This window comes from Doryrhamphus excisus, linkage group LG2, assembly GCF_037039965.1.
Source record: "Doryrhamphus excisus strain RoL-2023G ecotype Guam linkage group LG2, RoL_Dexc_Guam_v1.1, whole genome shotgun sequence".
Classification (NCBI taxonomy): domain Eukaryota; kingdom Metazoa; phylum Chordata; class Actinopteri; order Syngnathiformes; family Syngnathidae; genus Doryrhamphus; species Doryrhamphus excisus.
In genome coordinates, this window is record NC_136358.1 from 26,901,655 (window position 1) to 26,929,593 (window position 27,939).

General features: G+C 40.7%; 1 protein-coding gene and 1 long non-coding RNA gene across 2 annotated transcripts in view; one reads left to right on the forward strand and one right to left on the reverse strand.

Moving 5' to 3' along the window:
* Nucleotides 1-27,939, forward strand: part of LOC144898116 (uncharacterized) — an 84,202-nt gene that overhangs the window by 5,105 nt on the left and 51,158 nt on the right. The gene's annotated exons all lie outside the window — the stretch shown is intronic.
* On the reverse strand, nucleotides 1,461-27,895 carry antxr1c (ANTXR cell adhesion molecule 1c). Its single transcript, XM_058062222.2, has 18 exons — nucleotides 27,141-27,895; nucleotides 17,521-17,592; nucleotides 16,933-17,004; nucleotides 16,505-16,586; nucleotides 16,371-16,401; nucleotides 16,180-16,253; nucleotides 16,010-16,078; nucleotides 15,111-15,191; nucleotides 14,902-14,962; nucleotides 14,351-14,449; nucleotides 14,196-14,265; nucleotides 13,483-13,561; nucleotides 11,440-11,535; nucleotides 11,270-11,308; nucleotides 10,830-10,928; nucleotides 10,583-10,747; nucleotides 8,797-8,877; nucleotides 1,461-5,735 (listed from the first exon to the last, which is right to left on the reverse strand). Exons 1-18 carry the CDS (start codon nucleotides 27,296-27,298, stop codon nucleotides 5,472-5,474), a joined length of 1,692 nt encoding a protein of 563 aa, XP_057918205.2. The 5' UTR covers nucleotides 27,299-27,895; the 3' UTR covers nucleotides 1,461-5,471.

The following is a 27,939-nucleotide window of genomic DNA, read 5'->3' on the forward strand; positions in this document are numbered from 1 at the left end:
TATTGTCTCGCGTGTATGTGTGTGCGTGTTACGTGTTTATACCTCTGGTGGAGGTTAAGCGTGTGAATAATACTTTGCAGTTTATTGGAGACAGTCTGGGTGTAATTAAAAGCAACCTGCCGAGTCAACTGTACTTGTTTGTGTAACAAAACACAGCATAAGCTTTTCCAATGTAGCCTGTCCTGTGACGATGCCAAAGGTCATGTGATTAGCTGACGGCAGAGAAGGAGAAGAAGGGAATGATGACGGCGGTGGTGGGTAGTACATTCTTTGCAAGTTGCCCACCGGCAACCACTGAATGCAGGAAAGTAGTGGAAGGGAGGGTGTGTGTGTGTGTGTGCGTGTGTGTGTGCCACGTTTGCATCACACATCACGATAATTTCCATTTAGAGCAGAGCTTTATTTATTATGGTTTTCAATAACATTGCGGTTATTTCATCCAACTCGAGTTATTAAAGCAGTCAAAACTCAAAACTCCTCCCAAGCAACTGTGCACAGAGGTTCAAGTTTTTGCACGCAGTCCCGTCGCCATGGTTACCGGGGCACTCCAACACAATGACACATCATACCACGGTCTCTGAATGTGTTTGTGTGTCAGGTCAGCGAGTTGAAATCTGGCGGTAACGTGAGACCGGGATGAAACATCAGCGCATTCCGAAGTGCTTCATTTTGTCTGGGTCAAATCCGAAAGGAAGAGCCAGGAAGCAAAAACCGAGCGGCAGTAAACATGTCGTCAATGAAATCAGACACAAAGAGCACATTTTTCCTTCTCGGTTTCTCCATTCTGGGTTCAATGTTTTGGATTGGGTCCATGCCTTTCAACATCTCTCAACCCATTTTCCTCAACATGTGGAGGGGAAAAACACAGCTGGAATTGTCCTCTGGGAATACTCTTGTCCCTATTATTAGTCAAAACATACTCTATGCACATATCAGCAAATATAAGCTATTTAGAAGATGCTATATGTAGTGGAATATGTGTGTGTACCTTTAAGAGGCGGGGTTACTGAGTGAGCAGTGGCATGAGTTGTGGCAGACAGCAGCTCCTGTGCCATTGCAGTAGTATTCTCCTACACTGGCCATGCGGTGAGAGTCTACGTTATGTCTTATTTATGTCCAAGACGTCTTATTTTCTATTATAATGTCTACTATAATGGGTAATACAAGTGTAAAGGTGATGCTAATAATGCTAAAAAATGCTAAAAAAAACACATTTAGAAGGTCAAACAAGTTTTCTATGCTCTAACTATGAACATATTCTATGTATAAATAAGAAAACAGGCTCGGAACCAATTACTCGCTATAAACGAGGGACAACTATTAGCGGAATGAGATTGTTTGTCTTGTAATACCATTTTGTTCCTCAAGAGGCAACAATGAGTCACCCTCAAGCAAATAATGTCTGTGACATTCATAACGTAATAAAGAATAAATAAATAATAAAGAAGCTGATAGAAGCCTGGAAGTCAACCTTTATTGATACAGTTCAAAAGATCAAATCATATATATCTGCTGTTTATATGTAAAAAACACAGATTGGCATAACACATCTGTATTAGGAATGTCATGTACTGTATCTACATTGGTAAAGGCCAACGGTAAAGGCTGTTCTCTTGTCATTTTGTTGAGGCCAAGACCACATAGCATACGAGTCCTGCGAGTAATAATACCTACAGATGACAATGTCACTCGGACACGTGTCAAAACAAAACAAAACAGTGTCAAGTGCATTGGAAATCATCTCAAAGATATATACGCCGTGAAAAAGTGGACATGTTTGAAGTTCAGTACGTAAGTTGGATAACAACTCACTCCTTCTTTATGGCAATAGAAGAAAAATGGTGAATGAAAAATAGATACAAACTTTATAGACAGAGTGACTTATCATTTATGGCAATAAGGCAACATTCCTTGTGAAACCACAATTGATTTGGAACGTGTTTTGTACCAGCGTTCATACATGGCATGACTGCGTGATGCAGGTGAAAAACACCAAAACGTACAAAAACAAAACAAAAAATAATGACATGAAAATGGATGAGTATTAAAGGAATACCAACTTTTTTCAACCCCCTTCCAAAAATACTCTCACTGGACACTTCATTAGGCACAGCTGCTCAACTTAATGAAAAAAAAAAATAATAATATTACATAGTTGTACCAACGGTCCATGACTAATTGGAGCATATATACCACTGTATACAAAAAGTCCACAATGGTCATTTTTTTTGTCAAGCATTGAGATTTCGCACTTTGCTGAGTGGCCCTTGAAGGCATCATAGTTTCTGTGAGACCCGAATAATATGATATAAGACGATCCCTATTGTTTTTAAAAATTATATTTTTGTAAGACGTGACTTTTCGTAAAAACACAGTGTACCAGTTGGTAGATTAAAATTAATTAAAATTATTCATTCATTCATTTTCTACTGCTTTTCCTCACGAGGGTCACGGGGGGTGCTGGAGCCTATCCCAGCTGTCTTCGGGCGAGAGGCGGGGTACACCCTGGACTGGTGGCCAGCCAATCACAGGGCACATATAGACAAACAACCATTCACACTCACATTCATACCTATGGACAATTTGTTGTTTAAATAATTTTACTTTATTTTAGTTTTATTGTGTGCGAGGCTCATTGTTGTACTTTGTATGGAAAATGTTGAAATAGAATTATTCCTGTTTTGCCCCCCCCCCCCCCCCCAAGTGCACATTCATTCATTCATTTTCTACCGCTTCTCCGCACGAGGGTCATTTGTATGCTGGAGCCTATCCCAGCTGTCTTCGAGCGAGAAGCGGAGTACACCCTGGACTGGTGGCCAGCCAATCACAGGGCACATATAGACAAACAACCATTCACACTCACATTCATACGTATGTACAATTTGTTGTTTGAATAATTTTACTTTATTTTAGTTTTATTGTGTGCGAGGCTCATTGTTCATTGAGGCTACATTATGGTACCTAGCATGTTTTTGGAATGTGGGAGGAAACCGGAGTACCCGGAGAAAACCCACGCATGCACGGGGAGAACATGCAAACTCCACACAGAGATGGCCGAGGGTGGAATTGAACCCTTGTCTCCTAGCTGTGAGGTCTGCGCGCTAACCACTTGACGCTGTGCCGCCCCTAATTAAAATTAAAATTATTAAAATTAATAAGGATATTAAATTTCGGTTATATGACTCTGCTACATTGATCACCATTATCTTAAAGTGAACATAACAAGTGATGGACGGATGATAATATCGGCGTGATATCAGCATGGGTTGATATCGGTATCAGATTTTTATTCACAATCATGAAAACCAATATTGAGAAAATGCTGTATACAACACATAAATGTTCATTCCACCACAGGACATATGTCATGTGACACATATCGGTGTGGGTATTGATATGATATCGGAAATTGAGAGATGGACAATATCGTTTTTTGGCAAAAAGCTAAATCAGACATGCCTAAATATAACCCTTTTAGACACTTTAAAAAAAACAAACTTCTATGTAGCAGCTGCTCTGACACCTTCTGGTTATTAGATTCCGAAGACAGGACGTTCTCTGGAAAAATAGCACCCTATATTAGCGTTTATATCACCCATCCATCCATTTTCTATACCGCTTCTTGGAGAGAAAAATATCCCCGATATTGGATGTGACTGATGATACAGCTGAACCTAATTTTGTGTCCAGTGAATTCATGCGGAATTTGACCCGAATTCAAACATCATCAAATGTAACAAATGTCAACAACGCAATGAGGTGCTAAAAAGCTGGTCGTCCTTATTTGACTGGCTAGCTGTTTCTAGACTGCGCACAGTGTTCCATGTCGGTGCTTGTCGATATTCAAGTACTCTCTTCTATTTCTCTCGGGAAGTCTGCAATAAATTAGATGCTCTGTGAACTGCCCTGCAGTTGCAATGTGACGGCTGATGATAAAACTGTAGACATAACATACAAAGAATATAAGAAGTGTGTCAAAATATTAAAAAAAAAACAAAAGATGAGGAGCACTGTCAACCTGATTTTGTGGCAGCTTTGAAGTCATGAGTTCTCCATTTCATGCACGCTGACAAAAACAAGAGAAAACATCCAGCGGTCTATGTGCGCAGATAGAAAACAACCAAACGACATAACCATGAAATGACGTACTGTATAGCTGTGCTCTAAATCAAACTCTAAAATCCAAAGCCTCTAATTACACAACAAAAAACTGCATCATGAAAACATTATGTAAATAACAAACTTCTGTACACGTCCCTGTTATTGCATGTTAAAAAAAAACGTACTGCTTTAAAAGGATGCTTTTCCTCAATAACAAATGTGCTGTTTTAGCATGTTAACAAAATTAGCACCGACATTTTGAGCAAATCATCCAATGAATCCTCTAAATATTCAGATTGAATTCTTGATGGCAAAGGCATAACTCAGTAGTTGATCAAATAAATCATATGTATTGCTTGGAATGACTTTGGTCCATAAAGGCTTTTGCTGTCCTGCAACAATCATCTCGTAAAAGAGTCTCCCTGCGTCACCCCGTTCACTTTGGATCGGACTAAACATAACACATGCTAGTCAACAATAGTAGCTCGGTAGCCGACTGGAGGAATCCAAACGCTCCAAAATGATCCACAACGCCACCGGTAGCCTGGCTCACCACCAACGTGTGGCATTTCTGTCATTTTTGACATATTTCAACATTTACATTATTACTTTATCTCTTAATGTTATGACTTTATCACAATAATATTTGGGTTTTATTGTTGTGAGATTACCATTTTTTTTGCAACCTAATTGCAACCAAAAATTGCAACTTTATTTTTGTTTTGTTCCTTTAATATCTTTAATGTTTTTTTCTTTCATATTTCAACTTGAATGTGATTTTTTAAATTCATGTATTATTTATGTATTATTCTCAGAAAATGATGGCTTTTTTCTCACAATATTAGCATTTCAAAAACCTAATATTTGAACTTTATTATCGTCTTTATTATGATTATTTCTTAAGATAACTGCTGTTTGTTTCCATGTTTCTATGTGACTGTAGCATTTTCCTGTTGCATTTGTTTCACGGTGCGTTTGAGATCATTTCTGAGTGTTGGGATGTTGGCCCCTGTCGGCCATTTTACATTTCTTTCATTGACCAGAATGCTTGTTTTTGGAAATGGTGAACTCCAAAGAAAGAACACAAAGACAGATTTCCTTAAAATGTGACTCTCACATCAGTCAACACTCTTTGGAGTTATTTGCATAGAAATTTGCAAACATACGAAGTCACTGAAGGCCTCATTGATGATGTAAGCATCATCCTGACAGTCTTACCCAATCATGAAGATGATCTTTGGTGAATAGCAGAAGGATCCATGGCTGGAGGACTAACTATCAGACTGAAAGTCAACAGTCAGTCAGTGAAGCCCAAGCGAGTCCATCAGGGACGGGGGGTGTGGGGTGTGGCATCTTTTACCTGGGGTCATTCATGGTCGCAGGCTGGGCGGCGGACGCGACGGCGGTGGACAGGGAAGGCCGGGGGGCGTGCGGGACGGAGGGGGTCCCGGCGGTAGATTAGCCACGGGGGGTGCTTTGGCGGGAGGGCTGGAGATGGTAGGGGACTCGGGGGTGGCGCGGGTGGGGGGGCGGTAGTTGGGTGCAGGCGGAGAAGACCTGTGAATTGGGGAGCGAGGCGCCGACTTGGCTGACAGGGAGCCTTCTTTCACTCTTGTGAAGTTGATGCATCGACCCTGAGAGACAACATAAAGGCAAAATCATAAAATCATTCATTTTCTACTGCTTATCCTCATGAGGGTCGCGTGTGGTGCTGGAGCCTATCCCAGCTGTCTTCGGGTGAGAGGCACATATAGACATCACAATCACAGGGCACATCTAGACAAACAACCATTCACACTCACATTCATACTTATAGACAATTTGGCGTGCTGGAGCCTATCCCAGCTGTCTTCGGGCGAGAGTCACATATAGACATCACAATCACAGGGCACATATAGACAAACAACCATTCACACTCACATTCATACCTATGGACAATTTGGGGTGCTGGAGCCTATCCCAGCTGTCTTCGGGCAAGAGTCACATGTAGACATCACAATCACAGGGCACATATAGACAAACAACCATTCACACTCACATTCTTACCTATAGACAATTTGGGGTGCTGGAGCCTATCCCAGCTGTCTTCGGGCGAGAGGCACATATAGACATCACAATCACAAGGCACATGTAGACAAACAACCATTCACACTCACATTCATACCTATAGACAATTTGGGGTGCTGGAGCCTATCCCAGCTGTCTTCGGGCGAGAGTCACATATAGACATCACAATCACAAGGCACATATAGACAAACAACCATTCACACTCACATTCATACCTATAGACAATTTGGGGTGCTGGAGCCTATCCCAGCTGTCTTCGGGCGAGAGTCACATATAGACATCACAATCACAAGGCACATATAGACAAACAACCATTCACACTCACATTCATACCTATAGACAATTTGGGGTGCTGGAGCCTATCCCAGCCATTCCCACTCACATTCATACCGGTGGACAATTTGGGGTGCTGGAGCCTATCCCAGCCATTCCCACTCACATTCATACCTATGGACAATGTGGGGTGCTGGAGCCTATCCCAGCCATTCCCACTCACATTCATACCAATGGACAATTTGGAGTGGCTAATTAACCTAGCATGTTTTTGGAATGTGGGAGGAAACCGGAGTACCCGGAGAAAACCCACGCATGCACGGGGAGAACATGCAAACCCCACACAGACATAGCCGAGGGTGGAATTGAATTCGGGTCTCCTAGCTGTGAGGCCTGTGCGCGAACCACTTGGTCACCGTGCAGCCCTAAAATCATTCAATGACACTGTGTTTACTTTGGATGGGCCCATTACCAAAATCTCCCATCCCTGTAAAAAAAAAAACTTGTCAAATTCAATTTTTGTTAAGCCACACCCCTTAAAATACAGATGCACCAATCACAGATCAGTAACCACCAAGCACCTGGCATAGAAAATAGATGGATGTATTGACATTTTAGCTGTATTGTCATGTATTTGTACATTTTTACCAACTTAAGAGTGATATATTATTTTGGACTAAACATCCAGCAATTTGCAACGGTGTGAATGCTGAATGACGAATGTAGGAGGATCCACTGTACTTAATTTCTAGTGTGTCTGCAGCCCGAACAAGGACAGACTACTCATCCTTTCTTCCTGTCCCATTCACACATCTCCACTGACCCGACACCTGCTTCGCATTACAGACCAGAAATGCGTAGTTTGATAGCTGTGATTTCCCTTGGTTTATTTTCAAATCCCCGGGTTTTGTATTAGAAAATCATAGATAAGAGTTGAGAGGAGCGTATATAAGAGTGATGTGTGAGTTGAAAGCGACTATATGTTTTGGTAATATCGTTTGTTTTTATTCATTTTGTTATCATCTGCACGTCTCCCTCCCAGCCATTAGGCCTCGGTCCAAACACCATTTAAAATCATGCTTGTCTTGCAGAAAAAGGTTCCAATAATTCTTTTAACAGGAATTCCTCATTTAAGAGTGTTTTCTTGGCATGGCAAACTGGTACAGCTTTTTCTGACCTCCAGATACTAAAAGTCTCCCTGATTCTGCGTCAACCTGGCAACCGGGGTGAAAAAAAAAAAGATGATGGATTTGATTTCTGTCACCATTGTGTCTCTCCTGTTGCTTCGTTCTCCATGACGCAATTCTCATCTCTAAGAAGAAACCATGCCTTTTTCCACTAAAGTAATATGCGGTTTGTGATGAGGCCTCAGAAATATCTCCAGGCCAGCTCATTTCCAGGCAATGGAATGTTGTATGTTCACCCTGAGTGGAAACAAGCATCTTTGAATGTAATCTTTCAATTTAAATAAGTGTTACCTGAACTTTATTTGGAAAAAAAAAAACTTGCCAAATCACACAAGATGAGGCGTACTCGTGAGCTTTTCGGGTTTGTTTTGTTGCCACGGAATGCATGTTCTTGACGTACAAATGGCTGTTTCATCAATTCGGTCAATCAAACTTGACTTTTTGGACTTTTTCACTGGTTTGCATGATAATCTGTGGAGATGTGGATTTCCAGATCCTGCTAGGGCAGGGGTGGGCAAACTTTTTGACTCGCGGGCCGCATTGATATGACAAAATTTATGGGGGGGGGGGGGGGGGGGCAGACTATATATTTTACACGTAACAGTCCACCTGGTATTATTGTATCTGTAAAATTGTCATGCAATCTGCTATTATTATTTATTATTTTATATTTATATTTAAATATTTGAAAAATAATAAAATATTATAATATTTACAATAAAATTAAAATAATAACTATTATATTATTATTATGTAAAATATGCAAATATAACAATAATATTATATATAATTAATATAATAATTAGCATTAATATAATAATTATAATAATCATAATAGTTCTAATAATAATTATAATAATCTAATAATCATAATAATAATAATAATAATAATTATTATTATTATGTGCTTGTGTCCCTTTTTTCAGGAGCACTTTGTAAACAACAGACCATGTCAAAAAACGAAATTGATAAAACCATCAAAAGGTTGGCTCAGGCCATGATGCCAGGTTGTATGTTGAGTTTAAATGAAATACTTTGGAAAGATTGGGCGGGCCGTATTCAAACACTTGGCGGGCCGGATGTGGCCCCCGGGCCGTAGTTTGCCCACCCCTGTGCTAGGGTCTGCAATGTACAGTATGACACCATCGTAGTTCTGCAGTATACTTACATGATCCCCAGGCTGGGGTCTCATCAAAGAGACCTGGTCATAACCACGGCGAAACAGAGCCCAGATAGCGTCCAGTTTACCCTGAACAAGATAAATATTTAATAGCCGATGTTAGAACAACAATAATTCTGACTATTGCATGAAAATATGCTGCGACTTAAGTCTAATATTTGTGCATAATATTATATGTGGCATCCTGGATTAACGGGAAAGGTTCTGTCCTTACATAAGTTGCGTACAGTCAGCATACATAGTGACTGGCCTTTTTCCTGCCGCTGACTGAGGAGTGTAGAGTTTCAGCATGAATCACGGCAGAACCGCGGCCTGATGGGCTGCCTCGTACAAAAATACACAGACTGTACAGTTCCATGAGCAGCGCATACAGATAACAGTGTGCACGACGACGACGCTGCCCCCGTGAATAGCCGGTGTTGTTGCACAGAGCTCTCTATTCACTTGCTAAAACCCAAGTATTACTGCTTCCAAGTCTAATAGTCACTTTGAGAACACTAGAGAACTCCTTCAGCGATAGACTGCTTCACCCCAAGTGTGTGAAGGAGCGATATCGCAGGTCCTTTCTCCCTGCGGCTGCTCCCAATAGACTTCTACACCACGATGTACATCTGTGTAATACTTGCTTTTATAGTCAGTATAGTTACTCCACACCCCATTCACTGTACAATATCTGATCAACCTCCATGTGCAATATTAAGGACTTTAAATGCAATATACAGTAAAGTCTTGTTATATCGATATCGGTTAAAACGAATTACTACTTATTATGATACTATTTTCATTTCCCGGCAAATTTCTAGTCTTTTATGATATAATTAGCTCCGTTAGTACGATACCCGGTTATTATGATAATCCGGTTACTACGATGCCCTTTTCATCTCCCGCCAGCCAATTTGGTCTGCTTATATTGTAAGTTTATTTTTATTTACTGTAGTACAAAATTTATTGTAGTACAAAAGCATGCTAGATACGCAATCCATGAACTCAAGGAGAAAATTACATGCCATATCAAAGATCCGCCCACTTTTAATGCAGTTCGACGCAGATATCGGATATATGCATAGTCCGGTTATATCGGTATTTTTTCCGACTCCCGAGAATATTGATATAACGAGACTTTACTGTACTAAGTTCTATGTGAAGTATTTCCATAATGCCTCATATTAACTCTCTAACAAGATCTCAGTGTATAGACTGGTCATATATCTCATATATTTCATATTATCTACATACTGTATTGTATATAACTCTGGGAAAAACTGTTGATTTTGGTAATACTTGGGTTGTTTATATTGTTTATTGTTCTATATTGGGTATTTTGTACTGCTTAACTGACTCTTGCTGCTGTGCAATGCAAATTTCCCCACCGAGGGACGAATAAAGGCATATCTTAATCTTAATAATGTTAGTATCTGGAGTAGATATTAGTATATATTTTTGGATGTATCAAAGAAAAAACATTGCCTGTTTGATTTCAGCCAAACTGGCTGGCAACAGTTCAAAAATGCACAGAGAAAAAAATCTGTAACTTGGTGGATGCTGGACGCTTGTACATGCAGTAGGCTGAATATAATGGTCATGCAGTTATACACATAAACACTTAGAATAAGTCTATAAACAGCTAGTGGTAGAAAATGCTCTTTCCGGCATGAAGCACTTGTAGATGACTACACTGGGGCCTTTTTCTGCATTTCTCAGTACATGGGGATTATCCTTAAGCTACCCTAACACGAGGAAGAAAAGCACTGAAGGAAGCTGAAGGCGTTCTTACCCGGATGGGTGTGTACCACTTTCGGTTTTGAGGCGCCTTTTTGGGAGATTTCTTGGGCTTTGGCTCAAAGGGTTCGTATTCCTGTTCTGGCATTTTTACCACAGCGTTCTTCGGTTTCTCCAGCTTTGCCCCTTCTTCGGTGGAGCCCTTTCCGCCCCATCGCACCTTTTTTTAGAGAAAGAAACGGGAACTTTTATTAGGCCATGTTTATTGTCTGTCAACAATATCCATTTTGTCATCTTGTCACCTCCATCCTCTTGATGCCTCCAATTCCTCTTCCTCCATAATATGAGGCATCCACAGTGGGCCACTTTTTCTTTGGTAGACCATCTTCATCATCTGATTCCTATAAGACATGTTATATCATGTCATATATATACTATATCATTGGGAGTGACCAGGATGGATAGGATTAGGAATGAGTACAGAAGAGGCACATTACATGTTAGAGAACTTGGAGATAAAGTCAGACGGGCCAGACTGAGATGGTTCGGTTTCTGCCGATAACGATATGAGTGTGCCAGTGGTCAGTATGGCCGTGGTCTTGATTTATTTCAAAGTTTTGCCTCTAAATTGCAATTTACTGTAAAGCGCTGTAAGGCGTCTTTCATTGGTACTTCCAATCTAATATCAGTTATTTCAGTTGACTAGTTCAGGAATTTTTAAGGACTAGTGTTTCCAACTTACAGGCTCAGGAGGAGGTGGAGGTGGAGGTTCTTTGATCACCTGGAAAAAGCACCAGAAATGACACGTTCATAGAGATGGAAACAACCATTCAATTCATTCGGCTCCTCCTTTAGAGTGCTCAAAGATGAGCCTTTTTTGGGAGATTTTGGAACAAGGTTTAATGTTCTTACCACCGTGCAACAGAGAGGCCAGAACCACCACATGATGAGCAAGGCCAACAGGAGAAATAACACCAGCAGGGTGATGAGGAGAATGGTGCCATCAAACTGTAGACGACATAGCATATTACAATGGAACCTTGGTTAGCGTCAAGAATTTGTTCCAGAATGTCTAACGGAATAAATTTTTCCCAGTAGAAATCATGTAAATCCAATGAAGCTGAGGACGTCATTTGATAAAAATACATAAGAACACAGTTGGACTCGGGCAGTGTATTAATAACACAACAAGACACTGGCTGTATTGTATGTTAACCAGAAAATGTACATAAACCAAGGCAAAATTTTGCTGTATATTTTTGGCATTAACTGCAAAACACAGTACCGTACGGGACGCTAACCAAGGTTCCACTGTATATAAAATACGACAGGAAACATCAACACTATCAGCATCCATTAAAGTTTTGTCTAACTACTGGACTCCAATTTGTATATTTTTAAGACCAAAAAGGTGAAATCATGTCTGCAAGCTATAATAAGAGTCCAGGAAGCCAAGAGATGTTTGTTTGTCCTGCTCACTCTTAACTTTGCATCGCTCCTCAGTTAAACAATCATGAAACACACAATGACGTAAAGATGAAACTTTTTTCCTCGATGACAGCGGTTGATGTAAGCCAAGGATCTTCCAAAAACAAATACATCAGCAGCTTGGAAGTAATTGTCCACAAGCTAAATATGGTTTGCATCATGGGCAGCAGATGAGGATCACATGTGGTTGGAGTTAAGCCTATGTATCTTGCGGTAACAGGACACGGGCTGTTTATCTGAAATCAGCGGTGAGTCCACCATTTCCTAGAAGTCTTTCAAATGAGTTTGTCAGTTTCTTGAAAACAGTTGATTGGTTGGCAAAGGCACAAAGTGAATTACAGAAACAGAGTTTTGTATTGCTGATACAAAAAAAATAAATCAGGTTTTGGAATACAAAATCAACATCGCTTATCAATAATTACTTATTTTATCCTAAATTTACCATCCTTTTTTTTTTAAAATCATTATAGACCATTGTTTCCCAACTGCAGTCGTCTTCATGGTTTATTTCTCAAATATTCATTCATTCGTGGGGGTTGCTGGAGCCTATCCCAGCTGTCTTCGGGCGAGAGGCGGGGTACACCCTGGACTGGTGGCCAGCCAATCACAGGGCACATATAGACAAACAACCATTCACACTCACATTCATACCTATGGACAATTTGGAGTCGCTAATTAACCTAGCATGTTTTTGGAATGTGGGAGGAAACCGGAATACCCGCAGAAAACCCACGCATGCACGGGGAGAACATGCAAACTCCACACAGAGATGTCCGAGGGTGGGATTGAACTTGAGTCTCCTAGCTGTGAGGTCTGCGTGCACTTGTCCGCCGTGCAGCCCTTGTTTTTTTTTTTTAAACTTATATTAGTACTTGTATATTTCTTAGCTTAACTTTTGAGTGTTAAGTTGGTGTGTGATAAATAGTTATTTTCATGTGCACCCTGGACTGGTGTCCAGCCAATCACAGGGCACATATAGACAAACAACCATTCACACTCAGATTCATACCTATGGACAATTTGGAGTGGCTAATTAACCTAGCATGTTTTTGGAATGTGGGAGGAAACCGGAGTACCCGGAGAAAACCCACACATGCACGGGGAAAACATGCAAACTCCACTCCTTGTCAAATATTTTTAAGCATAAAAATGTCCAAATGAATGGTCACTAGGTGTCAGTAATTTTAATACTGATGAGACAGTAGCCACTGCAGGAAGTACACTGTCAAATAACACAAAAAAACCTCAACAACTCTGTTTCTATTATATTAGGTAATACAGGTGTAAATGTGACTATAGGGGTGTTATTTCATGACTAGAGAGCTCTAACAATGTTAGAAACTCGTATTCCTTTTTTAAAAAAAGGAAATTCACTTATCCCGGTTGAGTCTGGGACCAATTAACCGCAATAAACGAGGGATTACAGTTATGGGTCGGGTGGAATTAGAAAGCGACGCGTCCACTTACACACTCTGTGGTGGTGATGTGCACATTGCTGCTGATGAAAGACAGACCATCATTCATGCTCACTTGGAGATAAATCACCCTGAAAGAAAACAAGCAGCAAAGCAGCAACTTAATTAGCTCATGGAATACGACGCTCCACGCCAGCCACTTTATTCAGTCTGATGTATTTTGGAATGAAGTCATTTGAGCTGGCTAACAAATAACGTCATTGTAAACTGTAGCATCATTAACAAATAAAGAAAGCGAGTCTTTTTCTATCTACGAGTCAACTAAGCCCTCTTGATGGCTTAAATCCTTTAATTCTTCAAGCGTGGAAAAACAATTCTTTGAAATCCTGGTGATGTTCCTAAAAACATGTGCATGAAACGCACACGTTTGGACCCACCACACGCCAAAGCCCTCGATTGCGATGCATTTGAGGACCAGGTGAATGTAAAAAGAGGTCTGGCAGATGGAAAAGCAGACCTCATGACTGCTAAGCTTGCCTTGACTTTGACGCTTAAAAGCCGGGTTAGCCGGGTCGGTCGGTAAGTGAAATTCCTGAACAGCACGACGACGTCATTGACAGCAAACCACAACAAGCGAAGGATCTTTGCTATTAAGGGCGTCCAAATGGAAATGACTTTGCGACAACACTGTTTTTCAGGGCTTGTGGTAGAAAACGTGATGCACGTGCTTAGCTCCTTTTTAAAATATTGTTCATATTCACTTACTTCCCGACTTCATCAATGACAGGAGCCGGACACAGCAAGAACGTGTTCTCTACGCCGGCAGGCTTTTCATCTAGAAAGCAAAGCATTTGTCATTGAGGTTCAAAACCGAGCAACGAGTCCACTTCCTTGGCATCAAACATCAAGAGTCTACTTACTGATTGTAATGGTGTCGTTGATTTTAAAGCTGCACAGCACCTGGTTGATGTTCCTGGCATGGAGGAACCCGTTGCCCCTCACCACCACTTGGAAAGACTCTGGTTACATGCCAACATTTTTGACACATTACACAATGCCAAGACAAATGACGTCTGATGATGCCTCGTTTGTGTTCAACTCTGAAGGTTAAATGGGGGGTCGCTGACCCTCAGGTGGGAACGTTTTTAAGCAGGAAGTTTGGTTTGTTAGTTCAGGTGAGTACAGTAAGAAGTTTGGAGTCACGCCGCATTTTGGGGTAAAAATAAATGATGGAAAATGATATTTTGGCTACATTTAAAGGTGCAATATTCAGTATTCAGTATGTTTTATCAAAAAATGAAAGGGGCAGAACAAACGTTGTTCCCATCTATATATACAGTATTCATATTTTTATGTCCTTACAGTCTGGATCAGAATACAAATGAATGTTATCCAGTACGAGTATCCTGCAATGGCATTAACTGTGTGTGTGTGTGTGTGTGTGTGTGTGTGTGTGTGTTGCAGCCCCCACCTCCAGCACACACACTGGAGGGTTCCGCAGCCAAAATCTCAATGCAAGATTTCTTGATGATCTGAAGGGATGGAAAACATACAATGTAAAACGAACACTTGAACACAACACGATTTCAATCAAATAGCAAGTTCACCGAGTTCACATTTTTTATATGCGTGCGTTAATTGGGAATGCTTTCCATGCACTGAGAAGAAGAGTTTATTTACCGAATCAATAACACCCCTGAGGGCGTGGAAGCCGCCCAAAACAGGAAACACATGCTCGATGGTGTCTGCGATGGTCGCCAGCTGTAGACGTAAGGGGAGAGACATCAGGTGTGAGTACAAACCCAATACAGCAAAACTGCATTTTGGAGTCACCTTTTATTGTGGCCAGCTAATTTCACATTTTTTGTTAAATTCTGATTTTTGTCTTGTGGTTGTTCATATTGCTAAAAAAATGATCGAGCTGGGTGATATATAGATATTTTAAAAATGCATATCGTTCATATCGATATAGACTGGATTTGATTACAAGGTTTCAAAATGGCGCCGCCTGTGTGCAAGCGAGTTACTGTTCTGCTGTGTTTTTAGTGTTTAATACTGTTTTAGTTATTATTTTCTTATAGTTTTTGGTGCCAAACCAACCCTTTAAGCGAGTGTGCAGCTATGGACGTTCATATTGTTATGTTTGTAGCTTGCCTCTTGCTCCGTTGTTTACACTCTGGAGCACCCCTTGGCTATACGGAGAGATCGGATATCCCCGCTGAGATACAGAGGAGGAGAGGCTGCATAGCGGGAGTGAAAATCGAAAAAGACTATTTAAAGGTTTAAAGTATAAAGACGGTATTAACAATGTTTACCGTTTGTCATTATGGGGAACGGGAAATTGAAAACGCTAACGGTGCTAACCAGGCTGCAGAGACACTACCGTGAGTGCAGCACGATTGCACTGAAGAAAGTGTTGTGCATGCGCAAAAGTCCGTCACGTGCATTTCCGTGTGTGTTTACACGGAAAATCCCAACAAAGATCCAAGACGGTACAGAAATGAGTTGATTAAACCGTTAACACTCTTAGCACACTGGCATGCAGCCTTGCAAGGTTTACACATCTGTGTCATGTTTACCTGCGTCTCATTGAAGTCTTTGACGCCAACGCAGTACACAATAGCTCCAAGAGACCTGGCCCGCTCGGCCTGTTGGAAAACAGTGCATGAATTTTTCTGTAGGAGTGCAAAGGTGTAAAAACGGTAGCAATGTCCTTCCTGCGGGCAGCGCTTTATGGTGTGGTTACTACCTGTTGCTGCGCAGAGATAAGTTGGCCTTCTTGCAGCTCTCCATCCGTGAGTGCGATAATCACACTGGCCTTGCCTGGGAAACACAAAGAAGCGAGGAGTTGCCACAAGTAAAGTCATTTGACTATAGCGAGTCGAAATATTCGATGTAATATGTCATTTAAAACGACTCTCATCGTCACAATGTGCTTACCAAAGTTCTCATGGTAGATCTGCTCATTTGCCTTTTAAAGGAAAAGAATTGTTTCAGTGATCCCCATAGATGCTGATCCTTTGTATTTAAATCCCATATATGATGCCAGATTGCATTGTACATATAAAACCTACCATATGCAGTCCAAGATGCATGAACGTATCTCCACCTGGAATCTCTCTTTTAAGAGCATTCAGCCCCTTTTTGATGTCCACCCTGCAAAGATGAAAGATGATAATGATAAATGCAACCGTGCGTATGTTTCCAATGAAGTGGTCTTTTTTTTTATCAAGGCTATAAAAAAAAAAACAAAGTGTTTCACGCAGTAACGGTTACATGGTCACATGGTTACATGGTCACATGGGCTCATTTTCAGCTGTGTGTCGGCGTAGCGTGGAACATCTGCTTTCACTCTGGTGCCATGCTTTCAATTGTTTTTTTTTTTTTTGCTGACGATTGCTTCCTCTTGCGTGAGAGCAAACGGCGCTGTGGTGTCATCCAGTTTTGACCTATCGCCGCCATTGTCACTTATTGATATTGAAATATGAATCAAAGGACTTACCTGCTCTCAGTAAGTTTGAGGATGGTGAATGCTCGAGAGGAGAATGTTATGAATGACATCCTAAGCATGGGACTGCAAAAGAAAAACACATTGAATTGCATTAATGGAGACATATTTTGGAAACATTTGCATGTTTAGACATAAATAATGCCTCGTTTACTGCGGTTAATTGGCTGCAGATGCCACCATTATTTATAAATTGAATATTTTTCTAAATGGAGCATAGAAAGCCTGTTGACAACTTTGTAAATATGGCTTCTAAACATGATTACAGCATATTATTTTGTATTATATGAAATGCAGTTTGGTCAAAAAAGGAGCTCATTTTGCGGTTAAGATGGATGGTTCCCAGGCAGGCTATACATTCTGTACTGTCATAACTGATTGATACATCAAGCGTTTTAACATATGCTGGAATGTACTGTAGTGTAGCTAGGGACACATTTCATTTTATTACACTGCAATGTGTTTCTTTGTGGAGATCTCGTTTGTGCGCTTCCTAAAAAGTCCCTTACATATGAAAGATGTTACTTAAAAATGTTGTCTTTAGTATGGAAATTCTTGTAATTGATGCCGTCCCTTGCTTACCTTTTGAATTTTTCTGCTAAATTTTCCACAAAATCGTAGATTTCATTCCAGTGATCCTTCACACTGCCGGATCTAAGACACAAAAACAACAAATTCAGTCTTTTACAGCAACTTTAACACAATATTTGGATTGGGATTTGAAAGAAAATACAATCAGTACTACACACAGTTGTAGCATTTGGGAACAAATATGAGTAAATTAGTAAAATATATTATAAATCTAATATGTGCATTGTCAGAAATCACATAAACATAACATAAACTTGAAAAAACAGTGGGATTTCTAACTGTATTATTTTTCAATTAAATGCTAGCAATTACTTCCAAAATTCGATGGTTATTTACAAAATAATCGTTTTAATCCTTGCGCCTGAAAGACCCAGTTTTGCCCTGCCCACGGACCGATGCCGGGCAATGTCCTGGTGCTGGGGGTTGATTACTCTGCCTTATTCATTAGTGGCTACCGTGCCTTGAAAAGCTGCCGGAGGGCTGAGGAAATAGGTCCATGTCTCCGAGGGGAGCTCCATAAAACTGGTCTATAAATGAACAGAAAGGCAACATATGGAGAAGGCCAAGTGTTGCTGTTGGTGTGTGTGTGTTTTTGCTAATTGGTAAAAAAAAAAGTCTGAGCAATCCCGAAGGCGTCTTCCGGCACAAATGTGAACAGTCAGCAGTTTATAGAGAGATGACACATGGGAAATGAGCTAAATGACTGCGGTTGAAACTGAAGGCCCATTCAAAAGATGACGCCTACTCGGAATACAGTTTTAACGCAGACAGAATGTTATTTTAGGTGCCGACCGACTGATGTAACGATATTAGACAGGAACTCGCCAACATGTGTGTTCCTGTTTCTATTTATGACGTGGCTGAGGGTCAACATTATTTTTCCCACAGTGCTCAAATGAGGCTTATGTTATCCAACTTCCTTTATTTCAGGATTGTCGCTTTTTCCTGAAAATTTTGCAGCCACAGATTGTTTTTCCATTCAGTTTGATGCCTGATTTTCCACAATTAATTTGATTATGTCCAATAACCAAGTCTTTTTACTGTTTTTACCGGTTGGGCCTGGGTGCATCTCTCCTGGAGCTGACCCTGACCCCTGAGTTGCTGTGGTCGGGGGAGAAGAATGCAGATTTGCCCTGCATCCATCCTTTTTCTATACCGCTTTGTGCAAGAGGTACACCCTGGACTGGTGGCCAGCCAATCACAGGGCACATATAGATCAAGAATAAAGAAAATCAATCAATCAGTAATAAATAAATAAATATAATAATAATAATAAAACGGCAAATAATAAAAACTTAAGAAACCACATATAGTTGGTGGGTAGACAAATTATTATTTTCAGATTAAAATGAACAAAGCATTATTAGAGCCCTGTAGACATGACAAAACACGACTATAGTCACATTTATACTCTGTTTTATTTACAACATATTGCGCAACTGCAGGGTCTTGAGACACATGCTAACTCGCAAACTAGAGAGCTAGCGACCTAAACGGTAGCCTCCAAGTTATTTCCTTTAAACTTAAATAGCCAAAAACGTACCACTTCCACACAAATAGGGAGGATAACTATTAACAGTTATTTAACCTTTAACATGAACATTAATCAAACGTAATAATTTTTTCTGGGTACATGATACCATACAGCATCCAACATTAAACTTTCATATCAAGGCGGGGGCATCAAACTAGTGTCCTGCGAGCCACATTTGATTCATGATGGAGTATTTTGTCCAAATAAACGTACTTTAGTGCCCAACTGGGATGTTGCAATAAGAAAAATAATGGCATCAGATCTATACAACAAATTGGTCGGCCATTCTGCAATCTTGCCTTGGGTAGTCTTTGATTTATTATTGTTGGCAACGGAGCTGCGATTACTTGCTAAGGCCTTCTGAATATCTTCGCTTCTGCCAAGTCACATGACGGATACATGACGGTAAATAAACATGGTGGAATATGTTTAAAAAAGCATCGTCCCACCCATCAGTGCTCAATGAGTTTTGAGAAATTCCCCCTGCAGACCACACATGCTGAAAATATCTGGTCCTGAAACACAAAGAGGGCTTCCACAATAACAAGGACTCCATGAACTCTGGCGTCTGCTTCTGCGCAGAAAGAAACGGTGGCCAACTTTCGACCTCAGCATTTTCTCCCTCTTGTTCGATGAATCGCTCCCCCCACATCAAGGCTTTTCTCGTAATGCTGACTGAGCCGAGCGAGAGGACAAGACCTCAGAAGATAAACAATGTTGAAATGGTGTAACGTACATAGAAGCATACACACGTTCCTGAAGGAACGGGGCCATTTTTTTTTTTAATTGAGAGTAGATTGTTCCATTGTCTTTTTTTTCAGCTGCAAATCGTCATCTCAAACTGTCATGTGTGATTATTTATTTAACGTCAGGGTGTGGGTAGAGAGACTAGTCGTTTTGCTTGGATCACTTCTATTGTCTGAGGTGGCCGTCATCGTGGGACCGAGGCCTAGCTTGCAGTTTCACTCACCTGTTCAAACACCACCGGGGAAAGGAAGTGTGTATGACTATTATTTTATCCTCCTCCACTTTTTGGTCATCTAATGTCAGTGGTTTGGGGGTTTCAAAGGTGAGAGCTGTCCGAATGTGCAGACTAAGCGATTGAGGCCAAGATCAGCTCAAAGTTGCATCATCCCAAAACCATCCAACCATTAACCAATTAAATATGAAATATTTAGTTGAAATATTTATTCATTCATTCATTTTCTACCGCTTTTCCTGGTATACCCTGGACTGGTGGCCAGCCAATCACAGGGCACATATAGACAAACAACCATTCACACTCACATTCATACCTATGGACAATTTGGAGTCGCCAAATTAACCTAGCATGTTTTTGGAACGTGGGAGGAAACCGGAGTACCCGGAGAAAACCAACGCATGCACGGAGGGAGAACATGCAAACTCCACACAGAGATGGCCGAGGGTGGAATTGAACCCTGATGTCCTAGCTGTGAGGTCTGCGTGCTAACCACTCCACCGCCGTGCCGCCCTGGTTGAAATATTGTCTATATAAATTAACAATATTTCCCTTGTTTGTGCAGTGTTGTAAATTAGCAGTTTAGCGCCAAACTTCCCATGAGCTCATATTGTGTTCTTTGCTTTGTGGTGTATTATTATTATTATTATATTATGGACTAGTGTAGGTGTTGTGTCTTCATCACTAGGCATCAAACCTCATGAGTGGATGGGAAGCCTCTGTTGGGAATACAAATGTCGGAGACCATTTTCCCCCACAAGTTGACCAGGTTTTTCTGTGTGAAAGAGTCACAGGCAGAATGGGAGTGAGGTAATGTGAAAAGTCTGTTGGCTGTTTTGCCTGCCAGATAAAGTGTGGCATTGATTTACTGAAGGTTTTTTTTTGTGTGTGTATGCAACCTGCTTCCTTCAACACAGCTGGCAAACCAGTCAAAACAGCTCGGGCGTCTGAAAACGTAAGAAACATGTAGCATGCTGACTTAAAAACAAATACCTGTAGGATCCTTTTGCACATTCTATACTTAAAGTTTACCGATGTAGACACTAGTATAATGTATGTACTACCTTCAGGAATACTATTTACAACAATGATTGCTGTTTCGTGGTCGACTATAGCTTATTATTCATCAAAAAGACAAGTGATGCAGTATTCCTGTCACTATGCAGTCAGTAATGTTACATTGATGAGACATTACCTTTAATTACATCACATTAACACAACATGGAGTCAACTATGCAATGTCCGGCACAATAGAGTGAGAAAAAGTGTGGAAGTGGTAAATTAAGTCTTCTTACTTGGTCCTTGGTTGCCACTTTGTTTGAACCACTTTCTTACGTTTAGATTTAAAAAAAAAACTGGAGGCTAACTAGTTAGTTAGCTCAGTAGCTTGCTATACCGATTAACCACGACGACTGGATTATATTTGAAATCTTTTTCTGAATGCTTTGAGGTTCTCTTTTGATGCTAGCGTCTTATTGAGCGGGATTGCTTAACTTCCTGTAGCTGATGTCATATTGTACCGATTAACCATGATAAACGAAAGACGACTGGATTCTATTGGAATGTCTGGCACAAAAGAGTGAGAAAAAGTGTGGAAGTGGTAAATTAAGTCTTCTTACTTGGTCCTTGGTCCCCACTTTGTTTGAACCACTTTCTTACGTTTACATAAAAAAAAACTGGAGGCTAACTTGTTAGTTAGCTCAATAGCTTGCTATACCGATTAACCATCATAAATGAGGGATGACTGGATTCTATTGGAATGTCCGGCACAAAAGAGTGAGAAAAAGTGTGGAAGTGGTAAATTAAGTCTTCTTACTTGGTCTTTGGTCGCCACTTTGTTTGAAGCACTTTTTTACGTTTAGATAAAAAAAAAACTGGAGGCTAACTAGTTAGTTAGCTCAGTAGCTTGCTATACCGATTAACCACGATAAACGAGGGACAACTGGATTATATTGGAATGTCCGGCACAAAAGAGTGAGAAAAAGTGTGGAAGTGGTAAATTAAGTCTTCTTACTTGGTCTTTGGTCGCCACTTTGTTTGAAGCACTTTTTTACGTTTAGATAAAAAAAAAACTGGAGGCTAACTAGTTAGTTAGCTCAGTAGCTTGCTATACCGATTAACCACGATAAATGAGGGACGACTGGATTTTATTGGAATGTCCGGCACAAAAGAGTGAGAAAAAGTGTGGAAGTGGTAAATTAAGTCTTCTTACTTGGTCCTTGGTCGCCACTTTGTTTGAACCACTTTCTTACGTTCACATAAAAAAAAACTGGAGGCTAACTCGTTAGTTAGCTCAGTAGCTTGCTATACCGATTAACCACGATAAACGAGGGACAACTGGATTATATTGGAATGTCTGGCACAAAAGAGTGAGAAAAAGTGTGGAAGTGGTAAATTAAGTCTTCTTACTTGGTCCTTGGTCGCCACTTTGAACCACTTTCTTACGTTTAGATAAAAAAAAAAACTGTAGGCTAATTAGCTAGTTAGCTCAGTAGCTTGCTATATCGATTAACCACGATAAACGAGGGACGAATGGATTATATTTTAAATCTTTTTCTCAATGTTTTGAGGTTGTCTTTTGATGCTAGGCTTAACTTCCTGTAGCTGATGTCATACTGTTGTTGCTCGTTAGCGCCTCTGCTGGTTGCAACCAAGTTGTGCACTCTATTTTGGCTCGGTTGTTCAAACTACCCGACTCAAAAATGATAAAAAAAATCATTCAATCTGCTATCACACCCATATTTACTTTTTGTCGACTGCTTCTAGCGTTCCGTATTTAAAGCTTATTAGAGGTAAATGTGTGTTTAATCGATGCTAAGGCCGTGACGATGAGATGTCAGCCAAGGCGGATGACAGCATGTGGGAAAAAGCTGTGTTGGTCGACAGGCTTTGAAGCGTAAGAATGAAGCCGAAAAGCCACAAAGTGTGAAAGATGGAAAAATAAAATTTCAAAAATCCCTTACAGCGACCAAGACGGCTGTCTGCCATTCCAGCTGGGCTTATCCAGACCACCCCCCCCCCCCCCCCGGCCATGCAGCCAATGATGGTGCTTCAATTTAACTGACTGGGCACAAAGATTTGTTTGTTTAAAACCACTAACCTACTTTTACAGCCATTTCTACCATTTCTACAGGCCCAGTCTTTACTGCACAACTATTGGGCTTATGCAGCACAGATACACTCAAATGTTTGGACAAAAAAAGTGTGTTTCATACCAAAAACCTCTAACTTTATCTTCACACGGATTGGAAAAAAGTATTTAATTGCCTGATTTTCATTAATCGAAATATGGTCATCGCATTGAGCTCAAATCTCAATATAGTTAATTTGGTTAACTGTATGCGTCTTTGTGTACGTGCTTTGTAGTGCAGTGTCTACGTAATCATGTCGAAGGTGCTCCCACTGTAGCAACTATAGTATGCAAGATTGAGACCTAGCGAGAACACTAGTAGTGGTTAGAGGCTAAAACATCTTTGAACAATTGGCTTCAGTGCATATGGAAACACTTTATGGTTACATTACACCATGCTATATAAATCCTGATTCAAGTTGAAGTGGAGGATGTACTGTGAAGAAAATCAATGACTTCATACAAGAAATACAAAAGTAAAGCTCCGGTAGTGTACAGCCTCTTTTGCCCCCAATGCCATTGGACTGGAACCAGTGGCGGGGTAAGGTTCCTTGAGGGCTCAAAGCAAGAAATTATATATGGCCTCAATATAGACAACATATAGACAACAAGCACTGACACTCACATTCATACCTATGGCCAATTTAGAGTCACCAATTTGGGAAGAAGCAATAGTACCCGGAACTAACTGTTTGGCCAACATGCTAACCACTAACCCACCGCGTGGCCCGCCTTTTGGAGACATTTCAGTTCAGTTCCCAAGTCATCTGTTCATACAGTTGTATATAAGTACATCCAAGTTATTTGGATCCGTCACCACTTCCCCCAATGCCTGGAACAACATCAACACTGTAACCGTCACATGAAAGGAAATTGTTCAGGAGCAACCCAGGAACCACCATGTCTCACGGCTCCGAAATTGACTAAAATTTGTAGGTGCCCTTATGGAGGGTAAAAAAAATCTAGTTAGACGAGACAAATATGAGTAATTTGGCCATAATAACACGATGTTTGGAGGAATCAAACCAACTGCCAAACACGGTGGTGATAGCATCATGCGCTGGGGTTGTTTTGCTCGTAGTGGATGAGGTCATAAAGGATGCGGAATACTTCCAAATTTACTTCAAATTAACATAAATGGCTGCAACTTGGACATATTTGGGTGTTCCAACAGTACAATCACAAAAACAAACTTTAGTAGATGGAAGTCTTGAACCAGTCATGATGTGCTATATATATATCACTATATTGACGGTTACTATGGTACCCATTATGGTACGTGACAAAAAAACCCAACTTAAATTATGTTAGGAAAGCAGGAAGTGAACAAATGTAACAGTTGCTGATTGTAAAAGTACCAGATGGAAGGGTAGGATTTAATAAGCTTTGCTTCTTCCTACTCCTTTCGGACATGTGGAACTGGGAACTGATTATGGGATGCACTCAATTGTAATCTGATGCATGTTCAAATGAAATAAAACCATTACCATTACCATTACCATTACCATTACCATTACCATTACCATTACCTTGTGAAAACCCTCAACGTCATTCATTGACTATGCGTTAAAGCTGTGTCAGTTGTATGAAACCAACAAATGACAATTAACTCAATTAAGCCAGGAAGAGTTGGCAAAATATATTAATGATGACGACACAAATCTGACCAAGACGAAACTTGGGGGCTGTTTAACCGAGTATTAGTATGTATACAGCATATTTCAACCTTTGTGTACAATAACTGAAGATGTACTTTGTGTCATTCCAGCATAGGAAAGTAAACATCCAATAAATCATCAAGTGGCCCAAACTGATATGAGATTCATTCCCATGATGAGTGTACTTCCGACTTTACATCTCTTCTAATGTATGGATTTATGGACCACCAGTGTCGCTTCTCCACAACGCTGTATATTTTGGGAGCTCATAAAACCGTAAGTGCGCCCAGCATTCTCTGTTCCATATGGATAAAGCCTGGGTCATGCTGTGTGTGCTAAAACTTGAGTAAAACCAACTTGAGTAAAGGGGCCGGGCGTCGCTGTAGGATGATTACTAATGAGCTTCCTCTTGTTTGAAGTTGAAGTTATGTCTAAGTCTTCCTCAGAGCGGGCACCGAAGCGCTGAAGCTGGCACGAGAGCCAACAATAGCAGCAACCTATACTCACGTTATTGTCAGCATATGTCTGTGTTTAGGGAACAAAGCGAGTCAACGATGGCCTCCACATCTGGCCAGCAGTCTTGTGTTTTAGCTTTAATTCTAGTTGTGGAGCAGATGCTCGTGCGTGCAGCTTGTCAAACATAAATCAGTGTGGATACAAGATTGTATATTCCTAATGAAGCCGTTCACTCAAGATCATCTGTTCGATAATTTCATTCATTCTTTTATTCATTTTCTACTGCTTTTCCTCACGAGGGTCACGGCGGGTGCTGGAGCCTATCCCGACTGTCTTCGGGCGAAAGGCGGGATGCACCGTGAACTGGTCGCCAGCCAATCACAGGGCATGTCCAATAATTTCTTCTTCAAATTCTATTAATTTTCCATAGACATTTTCTTTGCCATTAAGAACTAGTTTCACCTCTTGGATGGATTGATTCATTCATTCATTTTCTACCGCTTTTCCTCACGAGGGTCGCGGCGGATGCTAGAGCCTATCCCAGCTGTCTTCAGGCGAAAGGCGGTATACACCTTGGATTGGCCGCCAGCCAATCACAAGACATGCCCAATAATTTCTTCTTCAAATTCTATTAATTTTCCATAGACATTTTCTTTGCCATTAAGAACTAGTTTCACCTCTTGGATGGACTGATTCATTTATTCATGCATTCATTTTCTACCGCTTTTCCTCACGAGGGTCGCGGCGGATTCTAGAGCCTATCCCAGCTGTCTTCAGGCGAAAGGCGGTATACACCTTGGACTGGTCGCCAGCCAATCACACGGCATGTCCAAGAATTTCTTCTTCAAATTCTATTATTTTTCCATAGACATTTTCTTTGCCATTAAGAACTAGTTTCACCTCTTGGACGGATTGATTCATTTATTCATTCATTCATTTTCTACCGCTTTTCTTCACGAGGGTCGCGGGCGGTGCTGGAGCCTATCCCAGCTGTCTTCGGGCGAAAGGCGGGATACACCGTGGATTGGTCGCCAGCCAATCACAGGGCATGTCCAATAATTTCTTCTTCAAATTCTATTATTTTTCCATAGACATTTTTTTTGCCATTAAGAACTAGTTTCACCTCTTGGACGGATTGATAAATTGATAAATTGATAAACAGGAAGCTGGGTAGATAGATACTATACATGGCCCTCCATATTATTCACGATAAATGGGCAGGTAGTTGGAAGGATTGGCTGATTATTGGCTGCTGGACGGATGGTGTATGAATGATGACTGATAGTTGAATGGATGGACAAATTGATGGACAGACTAAAATCCCCTACATGCAGGAACTGGGAATTTAATTTTCTTCCCTGGCAGAGTGATGAATGTTGCTGAAGTCCAGCACTGAGATGTCACCAAACCACAGCATTTTTCCACTGTGGGAGTACTGAGATTTGTAATGACAGAGTGATGGCTGAGCAAAAAAAAAAGAGGGAGGGATACATGTGGCTATAAAATGAGAGACCCTTTGCGCATTTAGAATGTCTTTGTTTTTTAAGGGGGGTGGGGGTGGGGGTGGATTCTAAATTGGGGTCTTAAGAAAAAACATGATTGTATCATCCAAACAGTCGCTTCTCTTTTTGCTGATTCAGCAAACCACAAGTCCGCCTCCTCCGCTGCGTCACCCCACGCACACGGATGCGGAGATGCTGATTTCAACTCATTGCTCTCACGCTGGTCTTTAAACAATCATGTTCATTTCGTCAAATCACATTTCTCACACAAATGAAGCTTTAAAGGCAATCAAGAGTGAATAAAGATGTTTTGCCCTCATTTACCACTTTGGGAATCAATATTATAACTTACTTATCAAGAACAAAATAGAGGTCAAAAGCGCCCTGGCAGGAACTTTCCTCCTCCTCCTCCTCCGGCAGCTCGGGTTCGCCTCTGGCAGATGAAGTGAGCAAAAATAATCCAAACAAAACCAGAACAAGAGACATGTTCCACAACAATCTTGGCACCATTTCTTCTTTGTTGCAAAAAAAAAAAAAAAAGTATTCCCTGAATGGCTTGGATTAAAAACACACGGATACAAATGTTCTCACATCCCAGAGTCAGCTTTAAAATGAGCGCGATGCAAGAAAGACAAAAGAAAAAACTGCAGCTGGAGTCTTTGTGAAAACGATTTATAATGGCGAAAAAAAAGAAGTTTCCTGTCAGAGTGTCAAAACATGTTCGAACGGGGGCAACAAAAAAACAGGATTTAAGAAGAAGCGGCGAGTTGTTGGCATTGGAAGATCTGGGAGCCCGTGGGACAAGCTGGACTGAAATGGTCCAGGTTTCATATTTCAACATGAGGAGTAGAAAAGGAGAGAGAGAGAGAGAGAGAAAATGGGTCAACATCCCAATTTGCTCCTCCCACATCAGGCTGGGAATAAGGGCAAGGCGGGTTGGGAAGACCGTCCTTAGCTGTGATCTTGAAGTTGGACTTTTATACAATGTAAGCTTATTCTACTGACTTCTACACCAATGTTCGATTGCTTTGACTCTTGATGCATTAATGGAACAAAAACACACTCATATAAACATATTACATTGTATGGAAAATGGTAAATGATCTTTCACTTCTATGAACTATAAATCTCAAAACACTTTGACTCTAATG